The sequence below is a fragment of the Corvus moneduloides genome, chromosome Z, assembly GCF_009650955.1.
Source record: "Corvus moneduloides isolate bCorMon1 chromosome Z, bCorMon1.pri, whole genome shotgun sequence".
Lineage (NCBI taxonomy): Eukaryota > Metazoa > Chordata > Aves > Passeriformes > Corvidae > Corvus > Corvus moneduloides.
Genome location: NC_045511.1, coordinates 74,688,871 through 74,713,729, shown reverse-complemented (window position 1 = coordinate 74,713,729; position 24,859 = coordinate 74,688,871). Strand labels below are relative to the sequence as shown.

General features: G+C 42.3%; 1 protein-coding gene across 6 annotated transcripts in view; it reads right to left on the bottom strand.

Annotated features, from left to right (window-relative positions):
* Nucleotides 1-4,750: 4,750 nt before the first annotated feature.
* MELK (maternal embryonic leucine zipper kinase) overlaps nucleotides 4,751-24,859 on the bottom strand; it is a 33,163-nt gene continuing 13,054 nt past the window's right edge. The window contains exons 11-17 of one of the 6 annotated variants that reach the window (XM_032097090.1): nucleotides 23,550-23,678; nucleotides 19,969-20,194; nucleotides 18,206-18,299; nucleotides 17,603-17,771; nucleotides 13,067-13,170; nucleotides 11,786-11,959; nucleotides 4,752-6,671 (exon numbers count right to left, since the gene is read on the bottom strand). In XM_032097090.1, coding sequence (XP_031952981.1) covers nucleotides 6,632-6,671; nucleotides 11,786-11,959; nucleotides 13,067-13,170; nucleotides 17,603-17,771; nucleotides 18,206-18,299; nucleotides 19,969-20,194; nucleotides 23,550-23,678 — 936 coding nt within the window. In that variant the 3' untranslated portion in view covers nucleotides 4,752-6,631. The other 5 variants (XM_032097088.1, XM_032097091.1, XM_032097092.1 and 2 more) reach the window with 5 other exon arrangements.

The following is a 24,859-nucleotide window of genomic DNA, read 5'->3' as shown; positions in this document are numbered from 1 at the left end:
GCCAAGTCTGTGTGATTTTCCTTTGCACGGCATCTACACCAAAACTCTCACTCTATAGGCTCAATAATTAGCTTGACTCGAATATGTAAATGTATTTTGCTTTTCCCTTCTCAAAATTTAATTCTGTTTTTGTCTGCTCAGATTACACATTTGTTTCCATCTTAAACCAGACCAGCTGCAATTTCTCATTTGAGTTCCTCTGACCCTAGCACCTGAACCATCTACCCACCCACTCTTCTGCAAAGCCATCCAGATAGACAAGTTTGGAAGAAAGGAGAGAAAGAAAAGCAGCAAGAGTGATAATCTCTATGAAATATGTCTTCCTTGTTATAATTTTAAAGCAGAGTCTTTAAAAAGGATCTACACATCAAGCTTTGAATGGAAAAATAATTTAAACATGTGAACTGGTGAGCCATAGGGGTAAAGTAGGAAGGCTTCCCTGCTGTCTGTTCCTCAAAATATATCAACATGCCACACAGCTTGCTAAGATATCAAAATTACTCCAGTCCTCCTTTGTGAACTGGTTTTCTTAATAAATCTTAACAAAAAGGCAAAAGGCACTTCATACTGCAATAGATAGTAAATGCAATTGCCAGAAGGACAGAGGTTACTCCATGAATTACTGAGATAAGGGAGTAAAAGAGATGGAAGGTGGAGGGTAGAACTTCTCATAGGTTCTCTTTTGGGGAGGCCCGAGTGCTGAAGAGCGAGCCAGAGTAATGACACATGCACCGATACGATTTGAGCATGATTCTCCGCTTTATTGTTTAACTATACAAGCTTATATCTACTTCTGCAAAGATTCACGCCCAGTCCCTCTAGACAGCCTCTAATCCGTGGGGGAGCCGACCAGTGTATTGCTTTGCCAAGGACTTTCAGGGCTGCCTGCAGCCAGGTGCTTTCCAGGCTTGCCTGCAGCCAGGAGCCAGTTCAGGGTTTTTTCCTCAGCAACCCTGGGTTGTCCAATTTTTCCAGGGGTATCATATGCCCCTGTTCTACAAGGAATCCCTCTACAGTTCTTCAAGTATTGTTCTGGGGACTACTCTTGCTAAATATCTTTATTAATGGCCTTGACACAAACTGTAGAAGGCTCTACAGAAATTTGCATATTAAGTTAGAGATCACAGAATTACAAAGTCATTAAGGTTGGAAAAGATCTCTAAGATGAAATCAGTAAAAGGGTTAATGCAGCATCATTGTGTTCACCACTAACCCATGTCGCCAAGTGCCATATGCACATGACTTTGGAACACTTCCAGGGATGGTGACTTCACCACTGTCCTGGGCAGCCTGTGCCAGGACTTCACAACCCCTACAAAGAAATTTTCTCTAATATCCATCGAAACCTCCCCTGTTGCAACTTGAGGCCGCTTCCTCTAGTCCTGCAGCTAGTTGACAGGGAGAAGAACCCAACCCAGTCCTTGCTATAACCTTCTGTCTGGGAGTCGTAGAAAATGAGAAGGTCCCCACCAAACCTCATTTTCCCCAGGCTGAACCCCTCCAGCTCCCTCAGCTGCTCCTCATCAGATTTCTGCTCCAGATTTCTCCCCAGCTCCATTGCCCTTTTCTGGACACAATCCAGCACATCTACAGAATATTCTAAGTTGGAAGGGACCCACTAGGATCATCAAAGTCCAACTCCTGGCCCTGCACAGGACAGTCCCAAGAATCACACCACGTGCCTGAGAGCATTGTCCAAATGCTTCTTGAACTCTTGTCAGTCTTGTGCTGTGACCACTTTCCTGGGGAGCCTGTAAACTGAATCACCTGCAAACTTATTTAGTATGCCTTTGAATCCTGCATCCAAGTTGTTTATGAAGATGTTGAAGAGAACTGGGCCAAGGATGGAACCCTGCAGAACCCCACTAGTGGCCCATCACTAGCCTGATGTTAGACCATTCACTTCATGCCTGACCCATGAGCCAGCTGCTCACCCTGATGATACCATGATAAACGCATGATGTATTTATCCAGCTGTGGGCTGAGCTGTCTAGAAGGACCCTGTGAGAGGCAGTATGTTACAATCTGATTATCAGAGAGAGATGCCTCTACCCAAATTAAGGTGCAAACAAGACCAGTTAATAGTATGGATTTTATTTAACAGTAAATGTGAGTTAGAGACAGATTTTAAAAAAAGATAGAAAAGAGAGTTGGGGGCAGAGAAAGAGTGAGAGAAAGAGACAGATGAAGTGGAAAGATAGTCACCATCCCTGTGGATCCAAACAGCATTCCATCGGTCCTCTTCACCCTGGGCTTCTTAGTTGTAGTGGTCCTGAGGTCGCTCAAAACTTCTCACCATTTATACATATTAGCAACAAAGAATTAATTCTCATTGACTATGCAGTTCTCTTATTCTATTGCTTAAATTATTCTTTTTCTTCTGCTGCTAATTAGTCTCATGCGCAGTCTTTCTCTTCTTTTGTTTCAGTGGGTTTCTTGTCTTTAGTCAGTGGGCTATGGTATTCCCCTGACAAACCTGTGAGAGCTGATTTTCACCATAGCTGCTGATTGCACTTTCCTTTACAATCTCCCAAAGGCTGGTTTACCTTTCCTTAGGCCTGACATAAACAGACAATATTACCACCTTTGTCTTATCTCTAGTTCCCATTAGGTGGCTTAACTCACAATTCAAATTCCAGGCATATTTGGGGTGGGGTAGAATGGGGGAGGGGGAAGGGTGGGTGGGGAAAGGAATGGAAGGAGTGGGTTTTGGTGGTTACAGATGAACAATTGCACAGTTTGCTACAGTAGACAGAGTCTTCAGTGATCTTGGTGTTTGAGGAAATTGTGATCTTTAAGTCTCCTACACAGTATCAAAAGCTTTACTTTATCCAAAAAGATTATTTCTACTGGCTTCTCTTGATCATCTACGTGGATTACCTTGTCAAGGAAAGGAAATCAGATTTGATAAGCAGGACTTAACTCTCATGAAATCATGCTGGCTGTGACCTATGCCTGTGTTGTCCTTCAGGCGTTTTTTAGTACCTCCCAGAATGATCTTCTCCATAACCTTATCAGGTACTGCAGGGTCATCCTTCTTGCGCTTTTTGAAAATTAGGACAGCTTCTACTCAACTGGGACCTCTCCAGACTCCCAAGATTGTTCAAATATTGAGAGAAGCCTCACAATGACATCTGCCAGCTCTTTGAGTATTCTCAGATGAACCGCATCAGGCCCCATAGATTTATAGGGATCCAGCTGGTGCAGCAGATCCCTACAACTTCAGGATCAACTGTGAGTTTATCGTTCTCAAATCATGGTCATTCAGCTCAGGGCACTGGGACTCCCTTAGCCCATGTTGAAGAGATGTAAGGAAAACATTAAATATCCCTGTCTTGTCAAACTCCCTATCTGTGAGGTGACCATCCTCATTCTGAAATGGGCCAATGTAATTTCTGCACTGCTTTTTGCTGATGTATTAAAAAACCTCTTTTTATCATCCCCCACAGTTCTGGCAAGTTGCAACTCCAGCTAAGCTTTGGCTGCAAAAATTTTCTCCCTGCAGAGCAGCATCTCCGTGTTCCTGCCACATCACCCAACCTTCTCCTGCTGGGCATACACCTTCCTTTTCTGCTTTATCTCCAAAAGAAGATCCCTGCTCAGCCAAGCCAGCCTTCTGTCTCATCTGCTTGACTTTCAGCATTCTGGAATTGCCTCTTCCTGTGCTGTTAGGAGGTGATGCCTAAAATGTGACCCATAGTAATGGACCCCAGCACCTTTGGAAGAATTTTCCCAGGGATCTTGCTCACTATTTCCCCGAGCAGCCTAAAGTCTGCTCTCCTCATGTCCAAGGGTGAAATTTTTCTGGCACTTTCCCTCCTAGCAACAGAGATTTTAAACTCAATCACTTTGTGGCTGCTGTAGCAAAGATGGCCACCAATCATGTCATTCATGCAACCCTCTCTGTAAACAAGCAACAGATCAAGGAGGGCATCTTTCCTAGTCAGCTCTCCTAGTACTTGTATATGATGTTGTCATCCAGGTGTTTTAGTAATCTTCTGGCCTGGATTGTACCAGCTGTGTGATGCTCCCAGTTGATTTCTGACAGATTGAAGTACAAGGACAGTTGGCTTGGACGCATCCCTTAGTTCCTCAAAAAAGGGATGCATCCCTCAGTTCCATTGGTGTTATTGTCTGGGCCGGGAGATCTACAGTAGACTCCCTTAGAGACGTCTGCATCATTTGACTGCCCCTTGATTCTTCCCCAGAGGCTCTCAACTGTGCCAGTTGTGGCCTCCCTACATTCTAACCCTTCTCTTACATACAATGCCTCCCTCAGCCTCATCTGCCCTGCCTGTTCTTCTTAAAGAGTCTGTAATTGTTCAATAGGGCACTTCAATCACAGGACTCATCCCAGTAAGGTTTTACTTATGCCAGTGATGTCAAATCACCTGGACTGGGCCAAGGATCCAAGCTCCTCGTTTCTTCCTCATGCTGTGTGTGTTGGAACAGAAACACTTCAGGTGTGGTTTGTTGTAGCCAACACCTCCCACCAGCACTCAGTTCCTCAAGTTTAGGTGCATCACCCCACTGCCTCTCACTACCCAGCCCAGTTTTGTCCCTTTCATATTACAGCTGGTGATGGGGGTCAGCGGCTCTGACCCAGGAAGAGGTGACCGGTCCGGGGTCAGAGCTGCTGGTCCCGAAAGGAATCGCCTTCCCGAGGCCCAGTGTCTTCCCTCAGCTGCTGGCAGGAGGACCCTTGCAGAGACTGTCAGGTCTTTAGTGATTATCAGCTCGTGATTCCAGCTCAGCTCTGCAAGGCACCCTCCAGGCCAAGCCAGACCAGAGAGAGAGACGAGAAGGCTCGTGTGGCTGGTTCCACACAGAGGTAGCTTTTTTGTGGGTGCCCTCCGGCAAAGGGGAGAGCCAGGGACGAGAACCCTCTCTGAGCCACAGGGGCCCAGAGGGCTTGCTTTTATAGTGATACAGGGGATCAGTAAAGGACCAATGGATTACAGAGGATCTGGGATGGGTACAGGCCAATGGGTTACGAAGAAATCTGCATAGTGTCTCCTAAAGGATTGTGGGTCTGTCTTTTCTCGACGTGACCAAAGTGGTTGCCTTTCCAGGGAGTCCTGCTGGGCAATTGCGAAATCTCTTATCTCAGCAGAGATCCCTCCAGGGCAGGGGCTGGGCATACCCCACACTTTCCCCCTTCCAAACTAGTTTAAAGCTCTATCAACAAGTCCTCCTAGTTCCTATGCTAGAAACCTTTTTCCCCTCTGAAGGTGCATCCCATCAGGTGTCAGAAGACCACGTGTTGAACAGACATCCCATGGTCAAAAAATCAACATTATTCTAATGACTTCAGCCCCAAAGCCCAGTGTTGATCTGATGATATGCCTGTTCCTTTGAATATTGTTTCTCTGAGTATTATTCCTTGGTACTGGAAGGTCCGTGGAAAACACTACCTCTGGTCCTGCTCTTCCACCAATTATCCCTAGGTCCTGAAATCCCTTTTAACTGCCCTCAGACTTCTCTTTGTTGTCTCATCATTGCTGATTTGAAGAACCAGTAACTGATAATAATCAGAGAGCCTTAGTAGACTGGAGGGTTTTCTAGTAATGTCCCTTACTTGAGCCTCTGGAAAACAGTACACTTTCCTGTAAATTGAGTCTAGTTTCCATATCGAACCCTCTGTTCCCCTTAGAAGGGAGTCATGAGAACTATTCTTCTTTTCCTCTTAACAAATGAGGATGTGACACAGAGGTAGATTGTATTGCCCTAGTTGGCCCCTCCATGCCAGAAGTTCCTTCATCCACCTCATCAGTTGACTGTCTTTCTGGTTCCAGGCCTTCCTACCCATTGTAAAAAGTGCCAGTCCTACTTGTCCTCGTCATGTTTTCAGGAGGAGGAGCTTTTCTCCTAGATCAGGCAGTGATCAGCTTCCAGCTCTCCTGTTCAACAGATCATTGACTAGCTATGTGACAGCATTCTGAAACCATCTGGCTCTCTACTACAATGAAGTTGAAGACTCCTGACACTGTAGCACCTCTGAGAATTCATTACTCTCTCATTCTCTTGAATACTGTATATTCACCTCCCCTCATTTCTTCACCTGGTGATGCAGCACATCGACAACAGCACACCCAAAAAAGGAATGGTTGTCAGCCTCAGCCTCACAGAGAGGCATCCAGCACTCCTGATAACCTGAGATGTGGAGAGCTGCATTTAGCATCAGTAGGTCTGGCTGGCTGGAGGCCTCTGATATGGCTGGTGCAGTGACTCCAGCAGCTACAAGGGGCATGCCAAAACTATACCTGAGAAAGGATACATTAAGACTGGTGCTAAAAAGATCTCTTTGCATCCTTCACCAACTACTTGGTCTATTTCCTGCCTCTATTGGCTGTTCCCAGACAGCTGAAGAGCAGCCCTTCTGCTCACCTCGTCCGTAGAAATTGACATGCCACAACCCCATTTGCTCATGCCTGTTCTGCTGGTTCTGGGTCATTCACACTCCCTAGAGCCATTTAAATCTCCCTTGCTGGTTGGCTGCCAAGGGTTTCCAGGTTTGGATGGGGCTGGGGGCTGCTGCTCAGGTATCCCCAATCTCAGGAACCCCCTGATTCTAGAGCTGATTCTAACTCTCACCCCTAGACTTACCTCAGTTGCCACTGATGCTGCCTCATCAACAGACAGGTGTCTTTCTTGTCATGATGGACCCAAACCTGAAGATGATTGGATAGGAACAGAAAGGAGGAACTGAGAATATGTGCAGCAGAAAGAACATGAATATCCATAGCACAAAGTACTAGGAGCAATAGTTATGGTAGAAAGGGAACAAAGAGTGTTGCCATTGCATGAAGTCCATACAGGGACTTAGAAGAATAGGGACCACTTGATCACCTGCTTTTAAAGGAAGATGAACCAAGATCACCTCAACACCAGGATGATGAAATGGAGAATCAAGATAAGGCCCCAAAGTTTGGTGAATTCAGTCTTAAAGATCATACACTGGTAAGTTGTAATTACACATATACTTGGACAAATGGTAGTATCATGAAGAGATAAGACTTAAGCTTAATGGTAACGCCAAGACAACGTCCATGGACAATTATCATGATTTCATCTCAGCTGACAACTCAGCCTCACGCAGCCACTTGCTCACTCCCTCTCAGTGAGAGGGGGGAAAGAAATGGAAGGGTCATAGTTAAAACCCTTGGCTTGAGATCAGTACAGTTTAACAGGTGAAGATAAAGCACACAAGCAAAGTAAATCAAGGAATTAATTCCCCACTTTCCATGGGGAGGAAGGTGCTCCGCCAAACCCAGGACAGCAGGACTCCTTCATGCCTAACCATGACTCAAGAAGACAAATGCTGTCCCTCCGTTCTTCCTTCTCCCCTGTGTTGGTTTTGCATGGCCTGGTTTTTGGTAGTGGGGGGCCGTAGCTTCTGTGAGAAGCTGCTAGAAGCTTCCACCATGTCTGGCAGAGCCAGTCCTTGATGGCTCTGAAGATGGACATGCTGCTGGCCAAGGGTGGGCCAATTAGAGATGATGGTAATGCCTCTGTGTTTACCTATTTAAGAAATCAAAACCAAAGGTGGTGGCGCAGTTTTAATTCCAGCTAGAGAAGAGGAGGTGAGAACATGTGAGGGAAAGAACATGGACACACCAAGGTCAGTGGAGAAGGAGGGGGAGGAGGTGCTCCAGGTGCTGGAGCTGAGATTCCTCTGCAGACTGTAGTGATGACCATGGTGAAGCAGGTTGTACCCCTGCAGCCCATGGAGATCCATGGATGATGCAGAAATCCACCGCAGCCTGTGGGGGAGGTGCCAATGCCAGAGGAGGCTGTGATGCTGTGGGAGACCTGGTGGAGAGGAGGCCCCTGCTTCCAAACTGGAGCAGCCTGTCCTTGGAGGACTGCACCCCGTGGAAGAATGTCCCACACCACAGCAGTTTTGGGAGGACCGCTGCTTGTGAGATTCACATAGCTCCTTTATCTGTTAATCCTTGATTTTGCGTTTGAGTTCCACATGAGGTCAGCTGAAATAGATTTCCAGCGATGTGAGTAAAAGAAATTACTGATAGAGTAGCAGCAGTTTGGTGGAAAAAAAAAAAAAAAGGCACACATGATTCTTGTTTCTTGCCTGTTTTCTAATTCCTATCACCAAATGTTATGCATTCACAGCAAGGAATATTAGTAAAAAAATTCAGGACAGTAGCCTATGAAGAACCTTTTTTCACACATCAGACCTTGTAAGACAATGTGAATCATATCAGTGATCTTTAGCTTTAAAAGAATGAACAAGACATCCTAATTACTTCTTGTCTGTTCACAACATCAGTTTTGTCACCATAGGGAGAAGATAGTTACACACAGAGAATGTGCTTTTAAGCAGTGGCAGTTTGGGTTTTCCAGGATACTTCTGTAGTTATTCCTGAATGTAAAACTCAAGGAATGCAAAGTAATGTTTCAATTCTGCAGCCCTTGGGCTTAATGATTGTGATTGGTGATTTAAAACGTCATGCTATCAATATGCCCCCTTCTATCAGCCCTTCCATCTTCTACCTTATTTCATTCTGATCAAATTCTGGGCAGAAGCCAAATTCTTGGGGAGAAGTTTGTATTGAAATGAGAAAGCAAGGAAAATCAGAGATCACATGATACTGCAGCACCCTGGAGTCAAATCAGCTACAACCCTCAGCTACTCCACCGACACTTTTAGCTGATTTCCAGCTGATATCTGATATGTAGCAGGCTCAAATTTCAGCACGCAGAAACCAAAAAGGAGTTGTCTTGGAGTGACTTCATGATGTGTATCCCATATCGCTGCCCTATGCCCAGAAATTAATTTTTGTGCCTTTCTATGCCTTTAAACTGAGCCTGAGAGGGGGGAGGAAAAACTGAGCAAAACTTTTTCAAAGCACTTTGCAGCTTGTTCAAAGTCACCCAGAGATAGAGACTTTTTTTTTTCAACTGCGGGAGGAGAGCGAGAAGGAAGGGAAGCACCCGGCTTGCTTTCCTTTCCAGCCAGCTTTCGGCAGTTTTTTTTCCTCAGCTCCTTTTCCTCCAGAGAGTTGAACTTTTGTTTTCCTGGGACTTCATTTTTTTTCCTTTTCTCTCTGCTGGACTGTTTCAACATCAGAATACATTGGGAGGAATTTCCACCGAGGCCTTGGCCCTGGAGTTGGGCTCACCACGCCATCCCAGCTCCAAGGAGGGGGAGAGATCTACAGAAGGACTCTGAAATTTTCCTAGGTTTCTTTCAGCAGAGCGAAAGGTTTTATTATTTAGCATCATTATTCCTTTTCCTGTGTGTTTGTTAAATAAATAGTTTTTATCTCTTTCACTTTCCTTCGAGGAAAATTTTTTTTTTCCCGAACCTGGTGGGGGAGGGGTGGTTGTAGCCTGCCTTCTCTCAGAGGATGTATTTCTAGATTTGGCCAAACTGGAACAGGAGTGTTATGTTGCAACTGGGAATACTAGAAGTATTTAAGTGCTGATATGAAGTTTTAAGTACCAATTTATTAGAAAAATAAGTTAGCTATGCTTTCAGCAAGACAAATCTTTAATTCATGTGTCAGTCACACACTGCATATGAGATCTCCTGCGCTGGTATGGGCATCACCATTTACACTTCAGTACTAGCAGTTAATGGATGTCAAAAGCATAGTTACCTACTACAGCAAGGCATAGTCAATGGTACCCCAGAAACCTATTCTGGACCCTAGCCCACTGACCCCATATGGGTCCCCTGCTCACCGTCTGGTCCAGCTTGGTGCTCACTGCAAGCATGTACCACTTGCACACTGGCCCATGGGCACACTCCAGGCTTCTGTGTCCCCCTCAAAACCAGCACCCACCCTCTCTGCCTGTGTGACACCCCTGCCCAGACCTGAGGCCTCCTGCTTACTTGCTTATTTGCTGGGGAAAGCTTCTCATTTGCTGGGGAATATATATACACACCTGGGTTGGGGGGGATATAGCCAGCAGCAGGCTGAGACCCCTGTGCATTGCCCCATCAGCTGGCACCATCGCACCAGCACTCTCAACACCCCAGACTCTCAAGATTCCAGCCTTACCAAGTGCAAACTTCCATTTTGATGCAGATTCCCAGAGCCCCTGCACTTGCTGTGACTGACAGGGTTGTTTTGAAGTCCTTCTGTCACAGACTAGAATCATAAAATGTGTCAAGTTGAAGGGACTCATAATCATCAAGTCCTACTCTTCTCACAGGACTGCCTGTCAGATTTGCATCCCTCCATTTTAATTTCTGACTTTCCCACTTTTCCCTAGTATCCCATTTCACAAGGTCCTTGATTAGATAACCTTTCCAAAGTGAACATGACCACGTTCCACACCCTCTTATCAATTACTGTGACTAACCACCCCTGGCTCTCGTTACTACCTCTCTTACCATCTCTCAGGTGGGTTTGTGTCATTGTTCATGCTGTCCTGCTTTTCCTACTAGTTCCTTCTGCATCTGAAAGGTTCTTGACCAGAAACGTTTCAAGGAGCAGCAGTTCTCTGCTCTCCCTCCTTGCAACCATATCTACTTTTTCTTGAAACCCGCTAAAAATGTTCCTGTTCCCTTACCTGTCTATGCAAAGCAAAGAGACAACTTGGCTCTGGAAAAAAAATGGATGGATGCCTCTATCTTGATACAGACAAAATAACCCTCCAGTTCCTGTGGTAATCGTCACAGAGAGTAAGCAGCCAGCTTTCATTAGCAGCCATATCTCATGTCTGTCACTGCAAGCTTCCAGCAATACTCAGCTCTCTCATCCACCCAACCCTTGGGTGGATGTGCCATAGACTTTAGTTAAGGGGCAATAACATGGTGTTTACAAGCAGCATATGGCAGTTAACTCCAGTTTAAGAAAAAGCTGCAGCACACCATCAACTTGTCCAGGTGTTATTGGATGTCTTTGCCTAGAGAAAGGCTTCAACATGTGTCTTCCCACTGCTATTGCTTGGGCTTAGCCTGGTATGGTTCCTGCTGTAGCACAACTAAAGACAGAAATAAACACTCCACACGACACCCAGCACGAGCATAGGGAGATATGCACCACTTTTAAGGTATGGTTGCAACCCCCCAACCAACTCTTAGATGTTCTCGCTCATTCTGCATATTTCAAGTTTTATTTATTTCTGGTGCTTCAGTTCTCTTAAATGTGTCACTGAATTCCTTGTAGACAGTTGGGTTACAAATGTCTTCTCCATTCGCAACAGTTCAAAGGTGGTGGTGTTCTTCAGAGATCCTCATATCACGTTAACACAAGAGCATCAGAAAGTGCACAGGCTTGTTAAGCATCACTGAGGCTTCATAATGAGATAGCGCAATGGTTTATATGGGATCGGTTTAAATTCTAGCTCTCTTGACTTCACATTTATTGAAGCCCATCCTATTTTGTACAACACTGAGCATATAGTGTAACTCTGGGAACCACAGCTGTGACTTAGTTAATGATCTCAATAAATCCTACTTAAGCAGCGACAGGAAGAGAATTATGCAAATGATTATTACTGTGCACCATGCACTTGATAACTGAAGACATCCCACAATGAGCTTCAGCACATAAACACCAGTACTTTTTTAACCCAGATACGTGAAAAATATGCAAGCAAGGGAACAGCTTACAGAATTTCGCTTCAGAAAAGTTGCAGAACATTTATTACAAACCTAATATTAAAGGAAGCGTACAGAAGGAATACGTACAAAGAGGGCTGGTTAAAAACCCAAGATGACAGATTTTTCACATATAGCTGTGACTGTGACAAAGAATTACTTCTCTGAAAAGACCTTTCTAAAACATCGTGATAAAAGACTGCCACTCACAGTTGACAGCTAGATAAGATGTCTTCCATCAGTCTCTTGTAAACCCAGGCGTCACCTTTAAGTCGTTGTCGTCGGATACCCACTGCTTCAGGCTTAGTGAGCCGACACACTTCTAACTCAAACTCCATAGTTACTTTACCAAAATCTGACAGTGTTTGACATTTCAGGGTATAACTGTAAAACAGAAGGGAAAACAGAATACTCATTGAACCATTTCATATTTGTTTTGTAATGCAATTTTAAATTAATAAAAGCACATTAAAGAAAATACCCCATTGCTGTTCAGAATACTGTGAAACAATCCACAGTTTAGTCACCTGAGAGCTTTGTGAATACTGTAGTTTCAGGGCACTATATTTATGATTATGCCCTAGAACCAATATGGAGCACCAATGTCCTACTGCACCACAGGAACTTCTGCTAGCCAAAGACCCCCATCCTCAGAGCTGGATTGATGGAAATTTCCCATGTTTTTCCTAGACAAGATAACTCTCATCTGTGCTGGTTACAGCTCAGCTGGTGTGAAAATAGGAAAAACTGAATGCAGAGTTTGAATTATTACAATGGGAGCAGGTGCTACTGTGCAATCCAGCATCCTTCCAGATTATGAGTTTGGAAATACATCAGACGTTGATGTATACTCTGATGTTCTACCAAGACCCGTCACTGAAATACTCAAGAACTTGCAAAAATGCATATTGAAAAGTGAGCACAATGGTTATTTCATGCATTGGGAGTTCAGAAAATAGTCATTCAGTTTGATCAAAAATAAGAACCAATCTAACCTATCAGTAGCTTAGTTTAGCTAGTAAACTGTACAAATTCAAATAATCCACAAAAAGGTGTGTGGCTTCTGCACACCTTTTAAAATGCACTGACTTCTTGTCTAAAGGCTAATGTTTTTAACTGCCAAGAACGAGAGCTAAAAGATATCCACGCTATTTTCCAAAATTATCCCATTTGGTCATGTGACTATAACTAAAACAACTTTTTGTATTTAAAATTTTCCTAAGAGTTACCCTACTACTATTGGTTTACACCTGTTGGTGAAAGAGCTCTGGTAGAACACACTTAACATAGTTTTGCACTGTGTGAGCAGGTTTTATTGTACACATTCATTTCTGAACACTTTCATTTTGTACACTTTCTATAAAGATTATTTCAATAAAGATTATTTTACAGTGGGGTCAAGAAACTAAGTTTAAATAATTGACATTTAAAGGACTGGACTAGTGACCATTTAGTCAAATACGAGTTGAAGTCATCACATTTCACACTTACCCCTTCTGAACATATTCCACATGCTTCTTTGAAAGAACAATGATTATTTCATTCAACAGTTCATCTGGATTCAGTAGATGAGTGGTGGTAATGTTACAGTGTGCCTAAAAGTAGTCAGCTTGTTAAAACAATTTAAGGAATAATAATAATAAAAAAAATATCTCTTTTAAAACTGAGACATTGTAAAAAGTTTTCACTAAGGAAGTTTCAGAACAGCTAACCATAATGACAAATGCTTCAACATCCCCAAACTATCACCCTGCTGTATGCTCGAGTTGGGAAATGGCCTTAAGCTGAGACAGAGTACTTCTGATACCAAGGAACGGGCATAGCACCATGCAACTTTTCATGTATAAAGAAAAGAGGTTACTTACTACTTTTAAATTTACTGTTACAGGGGCTTTCAGTCACCTAGTACTTCATATAACAGTCTTGTGCACTAAGTGACCTCTTGAACAACTAGCAGATGCCCAGAGGTAGCGGGAGAAAGTGTATGACAATTTTAACATGCCAACATGTCCTGTCTGGTTTCTGAAGTCACAGAAGCAGCCAAGAGAAGACAAGACTGAAAAACAGCTTGAAAAATGAACATAGGTTGAGGATGCAAAGTCAGTAGAAGAGTGGTTCTTGTGGTCCTTATTCAGATTTAAATGTATGCAATTCCCTGACATACCTGCTGTAACACTGTCTTGCTGTACTGTAATCCAGTGTCTCTAGACATGCCTCAGAAATTTTGCATATACTATAGTCAAGAGAAACTGAGGGCGGAGGCTAAAGGCATTTAGTGACAGAATAGCCAGCTTCCAGTTGCTCAGGTTCCTGGACTATTTGCACAGTCTACACTCCTGTCTGACTGGCTGGTCAGGTTTGTACAACAAACCTGACCAACATCGTGTCCTGAACTTGTATGACTGACAGACAGCTCTCAGTATGTAGTAGTTATCCCAGCAGCCAGTTAGCTGAAGGGACACATCACTGGCTTCTACACAATCGCTTATGCCTTGGTAAACAACCTGCCCTCTTTCATGGTAATTACATTTTTCAAACATGTTGCCTACAGATTCAAGTACAAATTTTTCCTTGTATAGCTTCTGAAGTATATAAGTTGCATTTGAGTGATGTATACAGAATTACAGAATCACTAGGGTTGGAAGGCACCTCTGGAGATCATGCAAACCAATCCCCTTGCCAGGGGTCCCCTAGAGCAGGTGACATAGAAATGTGTCCAGGTGAACTTGGAATGCCTCCGGAGACGGAGATTCCATGACCACCCTGGGCAGTTTCTCTCAGTGCGCTGCCACCCTCAATGTAAAGAAGTTCTTCCTCATGTTGAGGTAGAACTTCTTGTGGTTTATTTTATGGACATTGCTTCTCATCCTGTCACAGGACACCATTGAAGAGAGTCTGGCACCATCCTTTGACAACCCTTTGAGGTATTTCTATGGATTGATGAGATCCCCTCTAAGTCTTCTCTTCTTTAGACTAAACAGGCTCAGCTCCCAGTCTCTCCTCATAAGAGATGCTCCAGCCTCTTACCATCTTTATGTCCTCTGCTGGACCCTCTACAGCAACTCATTGTCTTTCTGGAAGTATGGAGCCCAGAACTGAACACAGCATTCCAGATGTAGCCTCACCTGGCCAGGCCAGAGGGGCAGGATCCCCTCCCTGACCTGTTGGCTGTACTCTTCCTGATGCACTCCAGGATCCCACTGGCCCTTCTGGCCCCTAGGGGCACTCTGTCAGCTCACAGTGAACTTGTCATTCACCAGTACCCCCATGTCCTTCTCCACAGAGCTGGTCTCTTGTAGGTCATTCCCAATCTGTTCTGGTACTTGGGGTTATTCCTCCCCTGGTGCAGGACCTGTACTTGCCCTTGTTGAACTTCATTAGGGTTTCTCTCTGCCCAACTTTCCAGCCTATCAAGTTCCCACTTGAATGACAGCCTCCAGGTGGATCACCCAGACCCCCAGCTTCAAGACTGAGGCAAAGAAGGCATTCAGTAATTCTGCCTCCTCTGTGTCTTTCATTGCTAGGACACCCATCTGATTCAACAGCATCCCCACGTTTTCCCTAATCTTATATTTGCTGCTGATGTACTTGTAGAATGCCTTCTTGTTTTCATTGGTATCCCTTGCCAGACTCAATTCCAAGTGGGCCTTAACCTTTCTACTCATATTCCTCCGTATTCTGACAATGTTCCTAGTCCTCCCATATGGCCTGTCCCTTTTTTCACATCTTTTACATTTCTTTCTTCCATTTGAGGTTTGCTAGAAGGTCCCTGCTAATTCATGCATATCTCCTGCCCCCTTTGCCTAATTTCTTTATCACAGGGATATGATGGATTTGAGCTTGGAGGAAGTGATGCCTGAATATTGACCTGCTCTCTTGGACTCCCTTCTCTTCTAGAGCCCCATCCCATGGGATTCCTCTAAGTAGATCTTTGAAGAAGTTGAAGTTAACTCTCTAAAAGTTTGGGATTCTAGTGCTTTTACCACTCTGCTTCCTGCACACAGATCCCATGTTCCATTATCTCATGGTCACTACAGTGAAGGTCACTACAGCCTTCACATCCTCACTCAGTCCCTCCTGGTTTGTTAGTTACAAGGTCCAGCAACACACCTTGCCTTGTTGGTTCTTCCACCACTTGCGTCAAAAAGTTATCTTCAGTAATCTGCAGGAATTTCCTGGACTGTGTGTGCTGTGTCATGTTGTCCCTCCAAGAAATATCGGGGTGGTTGAAGTCCCCCAGGAGAAATAGGACCTGTGACCACAAGGCTACTTCCATCTGTCCACAGAAAGGTTCATCAACTTCCTCCTCCTGATAAAGTTGACTATAGTAAACACGCACAACAGCGTCACCTATTTAAAACTTTCCCTTAAATTCTCACCTATAAACTCTCAATTCATTCACCTGACCCTGGGTAGAGCTCAGTACGTTACAGTTGGTCTCTCACATAATGAGCAACTCCACTACCTCATCATACTGACCTGGCGATCCATGACAACATTTCAGTCACATGATCTATTCCACCATGCTCTGTCATTACAATGAGATCATGGCCCTGTGACCATACATAGATTTCTAGTTCTTGTTTATTGCCCATGCTGTGCATGTATGTGTCCAGGCACTTCATAGAGATAATCAAGCAACTGGGTTGCACAGAAGGGGTGTAAGAGCAATAACCACAGCCATACATACCCTCAGTGTGGTCTGCCCTTTGATCCTCATCTTGAGAGGTAGCCAAGGAACATCTGCACTGGTTGGTGTCACTTAATCACCAGGAGGAAGCAATGGCACAAGCATTTTGAATCCCACTCCCAAGTCCTTCAGTTTAAAGTCTGTCTCTCCAAACTGGCCAAGGGGCTGCCAAAGATTTTCTTGCCTGCTTTAGACAGGTGGATCCATCCCATCTCTGTTTAACAGGCTACAATCATTAAAGTACAACCCATTGTTATAAAAGGCAAAGCCTTCTCAATGGCACCAGCCATGAAGACAGATGTTGATCTGCACTATGCATCTGCTTCTGGCTGTCCCCTTTTCTCTAACAATGAGAAGATGACTTGGGCACCAATGTTTTCCACCTGCCTCACCAGGTGTTAATAGTCTTCCTTGATCCTGTCTGTTGTTTGGCTTGCAGCATCATTGGTTAACCCACATGATAAGGTAGTAGGAGGTAGTAGTCCGTGCTCTTGAGAAGTTGGGGTACCCTCTCAGCAACATCATAGATCCTAGCACCTGGTAGGCAGCAAAGTTCTTGTGACTATCAGGCCAGCAGATGGGTGTCTCAGTGCCCTTTAACAGAGAGTCACCCATTGCAAGTACTCAGTGGTTCCTTTTATGGTAACCTTGCCTGTAGACATCTAAAACCTTTAAAGCATCATATCTGGTTTTGGTCTGACTGTTGGAGTGTGGAAGTTGAATTGGAGCACTGCCTTTGTGGGTCACAAGGGCTCAAGGTGTCTCCTGCTCAGTGGTATCCATTGTAGGTGGAGGGTCCCAAAGCCATGATTATTTTCATTTCAGCCCCTCTAAAAAATGCACAGCCTGTTAGCTGTATCTTATTATTCAGCCGCTTGTCACAAGAGGCCATCAACCTGTGTGCACTTCGTGCAGATAGTAGCCTTTTCTCCAGTAGAAAGAAGCCAGGTTTTTATTGGGGGATCTCTATAGAAATAACATAATTTAAAACTGTCAGGTAGGGCTCCTTTAAAACCATGCTGCTTCCTTCACATTTGGTTTAGATGGGCTATAAGCAGCAATGGCCAAACTCCTCCTTGGATCTGTTGCCCGAACTCGGACTAACAGATAACTGAATGTGATAACTGGAGCACTGTCCTGCTATCAGCGATGCTGTAGGAACACTTTACTGTAGAATTCAGGCAAGACAGGTCACAGAAGCTTTCACAAAACCATTTCTGAAGGTACTGGATGTTAATAATAAATTATTGCAACATAATTATTAATATATAATAAATATAATTACTTAATATTATAATAATACTTGTTCTTATGTAAGACCTTTGCAGCAACCATACCTTAAGTTTCCTTGGACAGTGTCTAGTGCATCGTTTCTTCTTGCTTGGTGTAAGCATTGTGATCACTTTATCTAGGCCTCTTTCAAGACTTCCAAGTATTTTGGCTTTTCTCTTCTTTTGGCTGCTATCCACAAGTGCAAGGTTGAGATCTAATTCCACTGACTGACACCTGTTACATGAACAAATTAATCTATTATTTTTCCCTCAGTGTTAAAAACTAATTATTTCAGAGATGTCACTAAAATATTACCAGACATGGCAGAACAAAGAAAACGAAATCAAGTGCAATGTATTATAGAAGTTTCTGTTTGAAAGTCTGTTGAAGTTCAAACATAGAGATGTATCTAGAAATGGAAGTCCTTTGGAGATCGGGAATAAGAAGGCAGCTACATTATTAAAAATAGGTGATATTGAGTTACATAGTTTTAAAACTTTTCTCTAGCTTCATTGTTTTCTAGTGACTGTAAAAAGAGGTTTTAGAAAGGTTTTCACCAAGAGAATAGGAACAGCAGCTTGCTATTGTAACAAGGCTTCTCAGGCAGCATATGGATTAAGGTAGTCCTGCTCTAAATCAGGAATGTACACAAATAACTGGACACTTACCTTCTTTCGGGAAGAATCTCAGCTGCTGCCAATTCATCTGCATTTGTTGGGTTTGTGAGTTTCTTAATTGGGGTGACTGCAGTGAACGGACTCTCTGAAAGAAAACATCCAAGCCAAACCAGGTATGTCTTTGCATAAAAGGATTTTCTTCAGTGACGATGTCTCATTATTAAGAATTTATTTCTAACACCAGACCCCCTTTTCTATCTCAGGTCTATATTTTGGGAATTATAAAATATGTTTTTAATACTACCTCTACTCTACAAATTAAAACAGTGACTGATTTCCCCAGGGCTCTACAAGTCAAACCTTAAGAGTAACCAATGCAGTTCAATATTAGAAATTTGAGGATTAGAATTGCTTTCTTGCTCTGCCACTGTCCATGAATAAATACTGAGCAATCCACTGCATCGAGTAGTTGTATTCTTCACTGATCCAATTCCCTTATGTGAAGTGTGTAAGTTTATATAGTCATGTTGAATACACAATGTTCATGCTACACAGCAGCCTAAAAAGTGGCTGCAGAGCATGGTTTTAAAGGTGCAGGAGACAGCACCAAGTGAAACAGTCAGCAAAAAAGTTGTCACAATTAAACCCAACTTCAATGTTCAAAGTTTCAGCTCTCTACAGAATTGCACCTGACTCCAGACAAACAACCTCAAAATTTCCAGTGGATACTCCCACTTTCTTATTTCCTGAATCAAAGATCTTTCAAGGCATCAAAGAACTAGCTTTCTTTGTTAAATCCTCAGAAATGTCACTGAATAAATGAGCTGAAAGTGTTTCTACATTTCCCATTTCAAGCAGTATCTCTTCTGTTTCTAAATATACACAGACATCAGATGTTACAAGTTATCATATACAATCCGAAGGCAAACTCATAAACTAGTCTTTGTATTGCTATTCTTTATGAATGATCTCATTAAACAGCAGTATGTTCAAGATCCCTTATTCCTTGAAGCCTGCAAAGACTTACTGTTCCTGAACAATGCTCCTCAGTACCTGAAACTAAAGAGTCTCCTGTTGCAAGGAGCCCTTGGCATTTGAAGGACAGAGTTAGAATTTGTAGTATCAACACCAAAACTTTTATGGTAATCATTGAAGCAAATGGTAATGTACATATGGGATATGTACACGACTAGACAGGCTGATTACAGAAATTTCTGGTAACTCAGAAAAGCTGACATAATTTAGACAGATTTCTGTGGTCTGTTGCACAGCTGCAAGACCTACATATTGTTAACAGAAGCATTTTCACTGCTACACTAGACTGTTCCTGTGAAAATGCTGATATGCAACCTTAAGAAATCCAAAAGTTAGATTTCTCTTAGAAGCAGCAGTTAAAGCAGATTTAACTAAAAGTATGCTTTTATTTTCATTCAAGGTAATCACAAAGGAAAAACAGTGTTGAGGAAACTGTAATCTCAACCTTCATGGAAAACTGGAACCAGGTGCAAGCTTTAAGAACACTCCATGCTTTGCTCCATGTTAGGGTGTACCAAAAGGAGTTCACATATGATAATTGAGAGCAGCAATGACTCCTGTAAGTAACACACCAGTAACATTCCCTAATGGATGGTTAAAACTCTCGCAGCACCCCACCAGATGTACTAGAAGAACCAGAGTGGTACATAGGGCAAAAAAAAGTTTAGTGTTCCCGAAACAGATGTATTGGATGAACAAGTATCGTGCTCATACTTGAGTTTCAGTGATTCCAAAGCAACATATTTGTTCTTAGATTTCATTAGTTACATTCTACATACCTTTGAAAGCAGGTGCCCTAAGGGGAACAGCTTGTACCTGCGTCTCAATCTGACTCTTTGCAAAAGGAGTCTTTGGAGTAGGAAGTGCAAAGGGCATTTCATTTCTGAAAGCTGACACTGTCTCAACATTCTCTTTGTTTTTATGCTTCTTTGATGCCACTTTTCTTGTCACTGGAGTTGACACTGTGAATTCTGTATCCTCCAGTTGGGCATCAGGCCTCGAATGCTGTAAGAGATGTAAAGAAAAGAAAAAAGTTATCCCTTGATGTATTCTGATCACATTCAGGAACGTTACAGACAAGGAAATTCTGAAGGTTAAAAATACCATACAATGCTTGACTATAGAGCAATAGTTAAAAACTCTTCAATATTTCTGATTCCCACTATAATTTGCTCACAAGGTTTGCAAGTAATTTGCCACTTCTTTACCTGTTCTTCTAAATTCCTTAGCTTGCATATTTAAGACTATTAATCACCAGCTCACCTAAGCACAGCTAGGAATTTTCATTTGGCTTAATTGTTAAATTTTAATTGCTTCATTTGATTTTCTTGTCCAATACAGACAGGTTGCACTTCTTCAGATATTTGTCCAGCTCTAGCCTAGGTCTGAGACCTTGTTTGTTGCACCTTATTTTTTCCTGTTGGTTTTAAAATCCTTATTTACTCATTTTCCAGATGCTCAAAGCTCAAGTTTTAGTCAAATTACCTACAGCTAGAGGAAGGCACAATGTATGTTCAGCTATATATTTAAAACACTTCTTTACTCAGTTTGTAACTCCACTAGGCTAGGGTCTACCAAACACTTACATATACAATAATTTTTATGTACAATGAGAATAAGATCTTTTGGATTAAGAACACTGTATTAAACACCTGCTTCATTCCATGAGTATTTATAGTGACTTCTTCTAACAGAGATTCTTCAAACAGTGAAGCTGTATCTGTAAATTCCATTAATACAAATGCACATGGTACTTCGCTACAGTCTAGCATATCTTCACACACCACAGTTTTTTCAGACTGAAAAGAAATATTCAGTTGAGATTCCACTGCACATTTAAAAATAAGATTTTGTCAGAAAAGACTGCCATTAAAGTCTAAATCTAATTTCTTTCTAAGTTGCTAACAATGGAAGTTCCAATTGACGGTGACCTAAGTTTTATCATACGACTTTTAATATTGTTGTTGATTTGTCATTTGTATCAAAAGCAGATGTGTAACTATTCTCAAAGCACCACTGCCAAATCATCTTTCTTGACCTGCGTCAAGAAGAGAAGCAACTCACAGAAATACCCACGTTTGAATTCAAGGCTTGGACCACAACCTCTTTCTACAAAAAGCCCTAATAATCTGGAAAGAATCCAAGAGAAGAATGGAGTAATGTCCAGAGGGACTGGATAAAGGTAAACACATATATCCAAAATATACGACTACTGAATCCACAACACTAATTGGAACTTGCATTTGGAACCCCTCATCTGGCTAGCTCTGTCCCCTCAAAAGTTGTCATTTATTAAATCAATGTATTTGTAACTTCAGCCAAGGTTGCTAACCTTCACGGTTCAGACCACATACAAGCAGATATATATCAAAGCATCCTTAGTTTCTAACACCTTCTGTTATTTACAGGAAACTGTTTCCAAGGATTTATTTCATACAATTTCAGTGAAACTATACATAGTCATTTTAAATTGTCTGTCTTTGGCTGGAATGGATACCGTTTTAGGAAGCTGGAATGACATTTTAGTAACCTGTGTTCTGCGGGCAGGTAAGTTTCTGCTGCCCCGTATCGAGGATATCACAATGAACAGATCTCTCATTACTACTGGAATAGAGAGCTCTCTGATAAGCTGCCAGAGGCTTCTATGATGCCTTACTCAAAAGCCCTTACCAGAGGGTTGCTAACTACAAGAAGCTAGGAGCCTGATACTGTAGTTGAAATCACATTCCATTAAACATGTATGCACGATCAGGACACCTTGGCTACTGTGTTCTAGATGTAATCATGGCATCGTGAATATTTGGCAATATGCTTCTACATCAAACTGCTTGAAAACAAGCAGTATTATGTAGAAGATTGTGCCAAATTCAGAAATGGATAAGTTAAAAGTTCTGTTGTTTGGTTGTCTTCACCTTAGACCAGGTCCAATTAGAGAGCTTTGCTAACTGTGTGTTTCAGCAAATTCAGTTGATATTCACCCAGTAGCTACACGCAGGCAACTTAAATGTGTCCTGAGAACTGCAGAAGGACCAGTGGATTGCCGTATTGCATAGACATGAATTTCACCATCACCTGGGAAGGCATAACGCGTATGTTAATTAGCATTTGCCAATTTACCTTGGACATCACTAGAGATGAAGTAGCTTCACAGTATCAGCACAACTGAAGCTAGTCAACCTCCACCTTAGTCATCAGCGTGAAGAAAGCTAATCGCCACGATCATGGAAATCACATTATGCATATTCAGGAACACTTACGATTCATGGTCTATTATGCAGCTCTAGTAACCCTAGAATTCTCATCTCAAAAACACTGTATGGGTGAACTGAAAAGATTTACAAGCAACTAAATCAAATACATTAAGTATTTATTCTGAGTGCTTTCCTCTACACAGAAAGCAGGACACTCAGACCATTTCACAGATGTTTTGTCTCAAGGGGGAACAGCTAACACGAGTCTGCAATTCCACTGAATGCTTTGGAATTTGTTGAATAGACTAGTATCACTGATGTCACATATAGCTGCATATTTATATCCAACATTGCAAGGAGTTTAGCAACTTTAGCCATGTTCTGAAGGGCCCTATTGCTACCAAACTACAGGAATAGAAATTCCCCCAAGATATACAAAACTGCTTCAGAATTCAAATAATCAGAAAAACAGCAGCAACACATTTCTTTACTCAAAGTAAACAGAGTCCTCCCTAGGATTCTGTTTTCAAGTGAAACAGATGAGAAAGGGATGACTCCCTCTGCTTTGACCACCAGCTCACATAGTGCCCATGTTGTCTCAGAGCATACCGCCCAGGTAACATACCATGATGTATCAAAAGATTTTCCTTACTAAATGCAACCCACAAGGTACAAAAATACATAAAGACAAATACAGAGTGCAGTTAATCATTGCAGAACAAGGTCTGGAATGATCACCCAGGCCAGAGAACAGGGGATTTGAGCCCATTAACAAGGAGGGATTCTTTGCAGCACCTGATGCATCATACCCTCCCGGATGGCTATTCCAGTAAAGCCAATCCATAGAAGCAGCCCAGCTTGCTAAATCATGTTAATGAGAAGATCGAACTGTTTAATGACCAAGACTGTGGCTGACTGCATACATCACAGAATATTCTGAGTTGGAAGGGACCCTCCAAGATCACCAAGTCCAACTCTTAAGTGAACGGGCCATATGAGGATCAAGACCACCTTGGCGTTACTAGCACCATACTCTAACCAGCTGAGCTAAACTCAGGGTCATTTTCTCTTCCTGATGTTTAGAGCACCAGAATGTTTCTCCAGGCAGAGCTTTGTCAATGCAGAGCAGGATTTTAAGCAAGAAGCTGTCCTGCTGAACTCAAGCTTACCTCAAGGCCTGTCGACATCATGGTACTGGCATGCCCTGTTAGACATGGAAACCTTAAACGAATACGCTTGCCACGAGCCTTCTTGGATAGAAGCAAGAGGTATGTTGCTGACATGTGGTCATATTTCCACTGTGGGATCAGGAAGAAATAAAGTATTTTGTATTTTAATCTCCTCTTTGGAAACATTGCAAGTACAAGTCAAGCTCAGCCTTCTGAAAATTTCTATGTCTTTACAAGCTTTTCTACCTGATATGCAACCATCATTACCCATAAGTGTAGTTTCAGACTTCAAGTGATTTGTATTATGTGTCTGAGATCAAGAAAAAGGCACTAGGTTGGTTGTTCTTTCCAAGTTAGTTTGTAGTTCATGCAGTAGCATGGAAATGCTGGAATAAGGATCTATCTCCTGAAGTGAATGCAAACCTAATAATTCAGCTTATTCAATACTTCAGCCAGAGTACATACTTGTTGGAAGTAACTCCTGCCCATTCTTCCCCAAGTGCCAACTTTTTGCATGATTTTCAGCAACTCTGTATGTGTGAGGAACAGAGACACCACTTCTGATGGGTTTGCAGCATAGCACAGTTAGTTTGAATAACTTATGAGGGATTAGAGGTCTTCCAGTAAAGCATTTTGCAAATATCACAAACCCATTTGGAAGGATTTTTCCCTCTGTAGACAGATTATTCTGATTATTTGCTATAACTGAAGAACAAGGAGAATTAACTCCACAAATCTATCATAAGTATCACACTCATTTTAAAAGTCTGTTTCTGCTACAGTTATGTGGAAAACCCAAGTGTTTAAAAAAACCCAAAACTATTGTCACTGCTAACAAGTACAAAGAAGCGGAAAATTCAATTTTAAGGAAGAATTTTCAGATTCAGGTAAAAGATGGGGTTCACATCCTGCTTTAAGTCTTTTCTGCAGCCTGCAATGTTATTGCTAACATTTGCACAATTCTTCTAGAAGTACTCAGTTCAACTTTTGTCATTTGTAGTCAAAAATTACTAAACATACTCACTATTTTTAAAAATCTCTGAATAGTAACTCAAAAAAACCCTGTATTTTGCAGACTGCCTGGGTGTTGCTCTAATATTTTTATCTTTTTTTCTTTTTCTACTCTTTATTGAACCATTTCAAAGCAAAGACTTAACCCAGCAAATGGTATCTGTTGTTCAACTATAACTTTCTACAAGTCTATTCTGACTTTCAGAGATTCAGAAGGATTTTACCGTAGTGAGAAATAACAGTAAGATTTAGGAAACATGAAGATCGCAATTAAAGGAGAAAAAGAAATAAACAAATTT